The sequence below is a fragment of the Olea europaea genome, unplaced genomic scaffold (genome assembly GCF_002742605.1).
Source record: "Olea europaea var. sylvestris unplaced genomic scaffold, O_europaea_v1 scaffold1076, whole genome shotgun sequence".
Lineage (NCBI taxonomy): Eukaryota > Viridiplantae > Streptophyta > Magnoliopsida > Lamiales > Oleaceae > Olea > Olea europaea.
In genome coordinates, this window is record NW_019228115.1 from 132,806 (window position 1) to 142,381 (window position 9,576).

The 9,576-nt window shown below is 31.5% G+C and overlaps 1 protein-coding gene across 1 annotated transcript; it reads left to right on the plus strand.

The window, feature by feature from the left end:
- Positions 1-7,050: 7,050 nt before the first annotated feature.
- On the plus strand, positions 7,051-7,773 carry LOC111373164. The gene is made up of 2 exons (XM_022995649.1): positions 7,051-7,405; positions 7,454-7,773. The coding sequence occupies exons 1-2, from the start codon at positions 7,051-7,053 to the stop codon at positions 7,771-7,773; spliced, it is 675 nt and encodes a 224-aa protein (XP_022851417.1).
- Positions 7,774-9,576: the final 1,803 nt, after the last annotated feature.

Here is a 9,576-nt window from a genome sequence, read left to right on the forward strand (position 1 = left end):
TTGACTCGAGGGGACTCGTACCTATAACATTGGGTGTTTTTTAAAATCTTGTATATTTCTACGTACTCGCTTCAACTTTTTAACAATTACTTGTTTCCAAAATAACCTAATATCTTTTAGGAAACAAATAATACACACAAATGCTGTCGACTTGAGTTTCATTTAAATTAAATTATATAAATATAGTTGCTCCATATCAACTTTCATAACAAATAAATAAATAAGTTCTTGCCTAAGATCACCAGACATTTCACATCAAATATGGTGCAGGTTAATTTGGCCAAGTTATAAAAAATTAAAATGTAAGTAGGCAGGTTAAGAAATAAATAAATTAGTAGACAAAATATAAAATAGTATAAATTATCATTACCTTACTATCAAAATAAAAATATATTTTTACTCGAAAGTAATAATAAAGTAACAACTAAAGCATATTGAAAATGTGAATCATTTAAAGTAATTTATAAGCTTAGTTAAGCACGCCTCAACCCATTTATGTTCTATAGCTTCTATGAATCATGAGAACTTTTATGTCCCTATCGAAAGCGAAATGCTACCAATACAAAGACTCACTCAATCACGTTTAAGTTAGGTATAACAAATTATTAAAATCTTTTGATCACATTCTATAGTCTATAGATTATATCTATTCCATGCTATCTAATGTTTAATCCGAAATCAATTTAATTAGTAACCATCTAATTTGTACACATATTTGATAATGACTCGAGACTTAAAATTCTAAATATTAGTGTTTAGATACTATATCGAGTCACTTAAAAATTTAGACTGTTGAGCGAACGATAATTTTTTTGTTCTTGCATCTGTGTCGTTAAAATAATTTTTATGGTATTTGCAAATTTATATAATAAATAATACAAAATTAAGGCCTTTTAAGTATACTAGTCAAAGTTAAACGTCCATTGCACGTTATTCTAAAAAAACTTTATAAGTGATGTAAAAGTAATATTTAGTGCCAATTTTTCAGAGGATTTGATTAGTCTCAGACAAATAAAAGAAAATGAAATTTAGCATAGAAATCTAAGAAAAGAAAATTGTATTCAAATTGTATTCTCAAAACTCAATTTCTACGATTCAAATTTTTTGTAATGATGAAATACTATAAATTAGCAATCTTTTTATATTGTATTTGATTCAGAAAAATAAATTGTTTCTACACAAATTTAAACACTCATTAAAATTTTTAGATGCATGAATATGAATAAATTTATCTATAATAACTTTAGATTCATGTTCAAGATTCATTGAGTGAAAATTCATTAAATCTAGATTAATGTGAATATTAATTAATTGAGAATTAATAACACAAATTTCATATATGACAATAATTATGTAATATTTATTACATATCGAAAAATGAAAAGTAAGGAATTATCGAAATAATTGAATTGTATGGAGGTTAAAATCATCCCAAAAATGATTCTCCATTAATGTGATATTTTAAAATATTAAAGTTGAACATGCATTGCACGTTATTCTAAAAATATTTATAAGTAATGTAAAAATAATATTTGATATCAATTTGTTGATAGATTTGATGAGTTTCAGACAAATTAAACAAAATAAAATTTAGTATAGAAATTTAAAAGAATAAAATTATACTCAAATTGTATTCTCAAAATTCAATTTCTACGACTCAAATTTTTTGTAATGATGAAATACTATAAATTAACAATCTTTTTATATTACATATGATTCATAAAAATTAATTGTTAATACACAAATTTAAACATCTATTAAAATTTTTAGATATATGAATATGAATAAATTTATCCATAATAACCTAAATTCATGTAATTCAGTATTCATCAAGTGAAAATTCATTGAATCTAAGTTAATGTGAATGTTAATTAATTGAGAATTAATAACACAAATTTCATAAATGACAATAATTATGTAATATTTATTACATATTACTAGGGCGGGGCAAATCTCTCGAATCAACCCACACCTGAACCGAATTGAATCGAACCCGATGGTTCTTGTCAAATTAAATATTCGAACGGGTATCTGAATTGAGAACCGATGGGTACGGTTCGGTTCTCGGTTCTAGACCAAGAACCGAAAAATCGAATAAGAACTGAATCTTTCTAATTTTTTTATATATTGAGTAAATCAAATTATTTTAATTTTAATTTGAACAAGGTAGTGTACTAGTCTATAGCATTCCAAAACCATTGAATGTATCATTAGTTATATTTATATAATATTGTTATAAATGTTAAAAAACTATTATTATTATATTTTTTTATTTTTAGCCAACTGAATTGAAATGCCAAAATATTGTTTAACTCCTTATTGGACCACAAATTTATAGAGGACAATTACAAAGATATTGTTGTAAACTTCCAATGTGGGATAAGTGAATTATTTTTACCAACGGATAATCCATTTCTAATTACCAACGAAATATCTGTTGCTGAAAGATCAAAATGTTAAACGGTTATATTAGACACGAAATATCCGTTGGTAAAAAGATATCATTTTTACTAACGGATAATTCATTTCTAATTACCAACAGAATATCCGTAAGTAAAAGATCAAAATGTTAAATGGTTATATTAGACACGGAATATTCGTTGGTAAAGAGATATCATCTTTACCAACGAAAAATCTATTGCTAATTATTGTAGCCAAAAGTGAATTACTTTTACTAACGGATAATCCGTTTCTAATTACCAATGGATGCAATCCATTGGCAATATTCGGTACATCACCTACGGAATATCCAACATCCGTTGGTAATATTCGGTACATCACCTACGGAATATCCGTTGGAGGAAGATTCAAATGTTAAACGATTACATTAGGCACGAAATATCGGTTGGTAAAGAGATATCATCTTTACCAACGGAAAATTCGTTGCTAATTATCGTAACTAAAAGTGAATTACTTTTACCAACGGATCCGTTGGTAATTTTCCGTAGGTGAAAAGCTGTTTTTTAGTAGTGTATCGAAAAATGTTTTGTAAGGCATTATTAAAATAATTGAATTGTAGAGATGTTAAAATCGTCCAAAAAATGATTCTCCATAGATGTGATATTTTAATATATTATAGATAATTGAATTCACTAGGCTAAAGGGATATGAAATTCTATTCGTTTACGTGTCTCAATCATGATCGTTGAAAAGTCGGTCACTCTCTCTTGTGAAGTGTCCATTTTGCCCCTCTCTAGTCACCACTCATCAAAGGCATTACAATCAAATCCGGTCCGTTCGACGATGATCATCACAAATTTTCAAATTTGAACAAGGGTATTTTCAAAACAGATTGGTTGTAGTTATGATTTAACTGACAAAATCAGTGTTAGATGATTCAATGACCTAAAAAGCACCTCTAATGTATTTTATGGATTATAATCTATAATTATATACAACAGATAAATAAAAAATGTGATAGGTACCACCTATATATTTAATGAAACAGATGAACGAGACAGAAATTAAACTTTTGTATTGATTGAATCTGCAGTTCGAGATGCTGCAACTCTCCATAATATGACTCCACTCACTATTTTTGCATTTCGATTTTCTTTTAACTCTCTCCTATTTATAAACTACTTGTAACTGATTCTTCCTCCCATTTTACCCATCTAACAGAGTTTTTTGAAGTCCCAGTCTTCTTGATCCTTCTAGAATATGTTTATTTATTTAACTGGGGCCCATCAATTACCCCTACTATTTCAATCACCTTGTCCTCAAGGTGGAAAGTATACTTGATTGTTGTTATTGCCCCATCAATTGAAACCTAACTCGTTCAGCTTCTTCTTGCTTGAACCTAATTCTTCAAGCTCTCCATCGTTGGTCATAACTTCTTTGTCTGTTGTCTCTTCCAACTCACTAATTACCAGAACTTGTAGTTCCTTATTTTTGCACTTGTGTCCAATTGTAAATTTCTCATCACAATGATACCATAAGCCTTTTTCTCTTTTTGCCCGAAACTCTGTACCTGTAAGTTATTTGTAGGGGGTAGGATATTTGGTAAAGTGGTTTGGACGGGTTGGGAGAAAATTTACAGGTGCTATTAGTTTGTTAACTGGGATAGGAAGTTGGGTTAAGAGTAGGGGTGGATTTGGATTGTGAAAGGGGATACTCTTGGGTTTAAATGGGTCAGCAGTCCATTGGGCTTGTTGGGTTATTATGTTCCAGTCCTCTCCCATTTTGACTATCTCCATAATATGCTCATGCCTAATGGTCTTAGTAAATGTACTTCAGCCCTTATCTCAGACTTTATACTAGGGGTGTAAGCGGTCCGGTTTTACTGATTTTTGACATATTTTCGAATCAAACTGTTTAAAACGGTTTGAGAAAAACTCAAACCTAAACCAAACCATTTTGAACGGTTTGAAAAAAACTCAAACCTAAACCCAACGGTTTGGTCCGATTTCGTCATATTTTTTTTGCCCGTCTACTTTTATGTCTTTAATTCATTGAATTCAATATATATTTATATCTTACTAGTAATGAATCTAAAACAAACTAAGCCCCTATTTGAACCAAATTTTTGGGATAAAAAAATGAAAATTTGCACCGTTATCCCACAAGTCCAGTCGCCTTTGTTGACCTGCTGTTTCATGTGTGGGACCCAGCCTCCTCTCCAACAGTCAATTTTCTCATTATGATGATATGAAAAATGTGACTCAAACATGAGCTAAATATATCTACTATAAATTTAAATACCAACTAAATCAAAGTGAAATCACAATAAACTAAAACATAGTTTTTTTTCACCTTTTTAGGCTAATGACGATACAATAATGTTACAATAAAAGTCTACTAAACTACATATAAGGCCCAAAAAATATAATGATGTCCAACAAGATCCCTTGATCATCATATCTGAAAAAAATGATACCAATTAAATAAAGAGAATAACCACCCACAATAATAAAGCAATTGTTTATAACATCTAAATATAACAATTACACAACTTGACGTTTGTATGATGTTACGAAATATATTTAATTTCAGATTCTTACTTTAATTTGCTCCAAAAAAAATATTGATCTAAAACTTTATTCATAACAAATATTATCACCGAAGGTCTAGAATCTCTTTGTCTCCGATTTGGTATAATGGACTTCAATTCAACTTTAAAGAGGCGTGAAAAATCTGAAAAAGAAGTGTGGTGACGGTGGCTCAAGACTATGTTGGGAGTCGACTGAAGTTCATCTAAATTTTGAAGAGGAAAAATGTTTTTGATAGATTATGTTAGTCTTGAAATTATTAGGTATATATATTAGTATTATTGGATAATAATAATAATAATAATAATAATAATAATAATAATAATAATAATAATATATCTGTATTAAAAAATTAGAAATTGACAAAAATACCCACAAATGATAAAACTATTGAATTTTACATATTTGGATGAATTTTCAAAAAAATTCATCTTTTTCATTTTTTCATTTTTATATATTTTTTCACTGGTCCGGTTTGATTTTAAACCGCAATTAAAATTCTCAAACCTAAACCAAACCATTTTGACCGGTTTGGTTTGGGTCAAAACCATTTCGTTGACCAGCTCCACGTGGCACCAAACCGACGGTTTCTAAAATGCAGTTTAGGTTCGATTTTCCGGTTTTGCGATTTTTGCTTACAACCCTACTTTATACCATTTGAGAAATTGCTTTAAAAAAACTCCCCATATATCTTTGTTAATGGTAATGCCAAGGTTTCAAATCATTGACGATATTCTCTGACTGTGAAGCTCTGTTGCAGGGATAAAAACTGAGCACAACCCTTCTTGCGAGGGTCAAAACCTATGTAGCAGACCTTCACTTCTTCCCAATTCTTCATTGGCCTGCGATTATCCTCCCATTTGAACCAGGCCAAAGCCTCACCGTCGAAGCATATAACAGCAGCCTCTACCTTTTGCTCCTCTGCCATTCTATTGATGCTGAAATATCGTTCTACATGAAAGACCCACTCATCCGGTTCAAATCCCTCAAATACTGGCATCCAACCTTCTTATGCGAGGCTCTATTCTCCAATCTCTCCTTGACCTTCTTCAACTGCGTTGGCTGTGGCTGGCCTCATTTACGTTAGCCCGGAATCAGCTTGTGTCACTGGTGAATTCCCCATAGCTGGACCCTTCTCTTTATTGTCCATTTCCTGATTTTCCTAGGTATACATCAGCATATCAAACTTCTCCACCATGCTAGAGTGCATTAGCAGGATCTCCGACCGCAACGATTCCAAGCCGATTTGAAGCTCCTGGTGGTTTCTGTCTACTTTCTTCTCTAACTTCTCCACCCTATTAGTCAGAATCATGGTTGAGTTTTTGTTGATTTTGGATGCTCTGACATGACTTTGATAAGTACCACCTATGAATTTAATGAAACGGATGAACGGTATAGAAATTAGACTTTTGCATTAATAGAATTATGTATTACAGCAAGAAAAAAAATACAATCAGTGTTAAAATTTTAGTTGTTCAAAATAGTAGTAAAAAAAATAAAAATTTTGGGTTTAACCATGCAGCCGCATGGGTTAAGCCCATGCGGCTGCATGAGGCCCTCCCATTTGCAGTATAACCATGCGACTGTCCCATGCGGTCGCATGGTTATATAAAGTGACCGTTGGGGATTCATTTTTTACCCTTTTTCTTTTGAATTTGGTGCCTTTTCAACATAATTTTGCACCATTTCGTGGGAACCCTTCAAAGTCTATAAATAGGTGTTCCAATTGCAAAGAAAAACACTCTTGAGAAAATTAAGAAATCCACCACAAAATTATTCTCCCAAATTATCACATAATCAATCCTATATCTATTTTCACTTGTTCTTTGTGAAATATACACTTTGCTTTTGATATTCTTCACACAAAGGCTTGTTTAATCCTACAAACTATTTGCCGGAATTCCTCAAAAGCATTGGAAAGGGGGCAAATAATGTTTGAAGATAGTATTATCATTTTTGTGTTCAAGCCTCTTATTATATCTATATTCTTTTATTACCAATTTTCCTCACTTTATTGCTTTAAATTTCCAACAAACTCAAACGTTATTGTGCATTTATTGCAATGGAGTCGGAATCTACTATTGCTACTATCAAAATGATGAATCAAGATCTGGTGCGTTTGGATAGATTTGATGGTGCAAACTTTACAAGATGGCAAGACAAACTCAAGTTTCTTCTAACGGCGTTGAAGATATTCTACGTGCTTGGTTCAAAATTGGAACCCATTCCCGATGCAACTGACAAGGACACCGAAGAAATTCGCATAGAAATGAAGAAACGAGAAGAAGATGAATTGATATGCCGTGGGCACATTCTAAATGCATTGTCCGATCGACTATATGATCTCTACACAAACACTACTTTGGCTAAAGAAATCTGGTATGCATTAGAAAGCAAATACAAAGCCGAGGAAGAATGTACTAAAAAGTTTTTAATAACTAAATATTTTGATTTTAAAATTTTAGACAATATACCTTTATTGCCTCAAGTACATGAGTTACAAATAATTGTGAACAAATTGAAAGTGGTAAAAATTGAACTTCCCGAAACTTTCCAAGTGGGAGCAGTTATTGCTAAACTCCCTGGTTCTTGGAGAGGATATAGGAAGAAAATTCTTCACAATTCCGAAGATTTTTCTTTAGAAGACATATATAAACATCTTCGCATTGAGGAAAAATCAAGGGCAAGAGATAAGATTGAGAATTCTTATGATGAAAGCCAATGCCGTGGACAATGTGGACAACTCCAACAAGTTCAAAAAGAAAGGGAAATTTCTTGGTCCTAGAAAGGATCAAGGAAAATTCAAAAACAAAGCCAAAGGACCGTGCTATGTTTGTGGGAAACCGGGACACTATACTAAAGATTGCAGGCATATGAAACAACATAAGAAGGAAGGACAAGTGAACTCTGTTGATGAAATTATTACAACAGTGAGTGAAATCAATGCAATCCAAGGCAAAGTTCCGGGTTAGTGGTACGATACATGCGTTACAATCCATGTATGTTATGATAAGTCTCTCTTCAAAACTTATCATGACATTGAAGACAACCAAGAAATACAAATGGGAAATAAAGGAAGATCAAAGGTGATCGGTAAAGGAAATGTTGAACTCCTTTTCACTTCGGGAAAGAAGATCACTTTGACAAATGTCCTGCATGTACCGAAAATGAATAGGAACTTAGCAAGTGGTGTACTCTTGGGAAAACCCGGGATTAAATCTGTCTTTGAATCTGGAAAACTTGTATTAACCCATAGTGGGCATTTTGTTGGAAAGGGCTATTCCACCGAAGGAATGGTCAAGCTATGTACTGTTGAGGATAACTCAAATAAAATTAAATCTTTTGCGTATGCTATCGATTCATTTAAATTATGGCATGGTAGATTAGCACATATGTTAGTACTATGAAAAGAATGATTAAATGTGGATTAATACAATGTGATATTGATAACTTAGAAAAATGTGAAATATATGTTAAATCAAAAATGATTAAGAAGCCATTTCATAGCATAGAAAAAACAACAAAATTACTTGAACTTGTTCATTCTGACATTTGTGAATTGAATGGTATATTAACTAGAGGCGGTAATAGATATTTTATTACTTTTATTGATGATTGTTCTAGGTATACTTACGTATACTTACTTAAACATAAGGATGAAGCATTTAGTGCCTTTAAAACTTACAAGAATGAAGTTGAAAATCAATTAAGAAGAAAATTAAAGACTTTAAGAAGTGATAGAGGTGGAGAGTATTTTTCAAATGAATTTAACATATTTTGTGAACAAAATGGAATAATACATCAATATTCTGCACCTAAAATACCGGAACAAAATGGATTAGCATAAAGAAAGAGTAGAACTTATTTGGAAATGATAAATGTTACGTTATTAAATTCTGAATTACCTTTTAACTTATGGGGTGAAGCATTACTTTGTGCTTGTCATATGACAAATAGAATTCCTATTAAAAAGAATAAAATTTCCCCATATGAACTTTGGAAAGGTAGAAAACCAAATATTAATTATTTTAAAGTGTGGGGGTGCCTTGCGTATTATAAAAATATGGATCCAAAGAGAACCAAGTTAGGTCCTAGAGGTATCAAATGTGCCTTTGTAGGATATGCCCTTAATAGCAAAGCCTATAGGTTATTAAATCTCGAATCAAATGTTATAATAGAATCAAGAGATGTGGAATTCTTTGAGAATGTGATGGTAGCTAGGAAATCTGAAAATAATAAGGATATTCCAACCTTTATAAGCTCACCAAAAGAGACATCCATAAAGGATGTTGACTTTGAACCTCGAAGAAGCAAAAGAACAAGAAAGGAAAAGAACTTAGGATCTAATGAAATAGACTCCCAACTTATTTCCTTTAACTTAGTAGAAGGAGATAGGAAGGATGTTGTAAGAACAATTCCTTTTGTTCTTCAAGTGGAAAGTGATCCTAAGACTTATAAGGAAGCAATGCAATCTAGAGATTATATATTCTGGAAAGAAGCTATAAATAAAGAAATGGATTCGATTATTTCAAATAACACTTGGGAAATAGTTGACCTACCAGCAGGTTCGAAATCTATTGGTTGTAAA

Coding starts and splice junctions, on each gene's coding strand:
- LOC111373164 (XM_022995649.1), top strand. CDS start 7,051: ATGGAGTCGGAATCTACTATTGCTACTATCAAAATGATGAATCAAGAT. Junction 7,406..7,453: donor ATACAAAGCCGAGGAAGAAT/GTACTAAAAAGT, acceptor TTAAAATTTTAG/ACAATATACCTTTATTGCCT.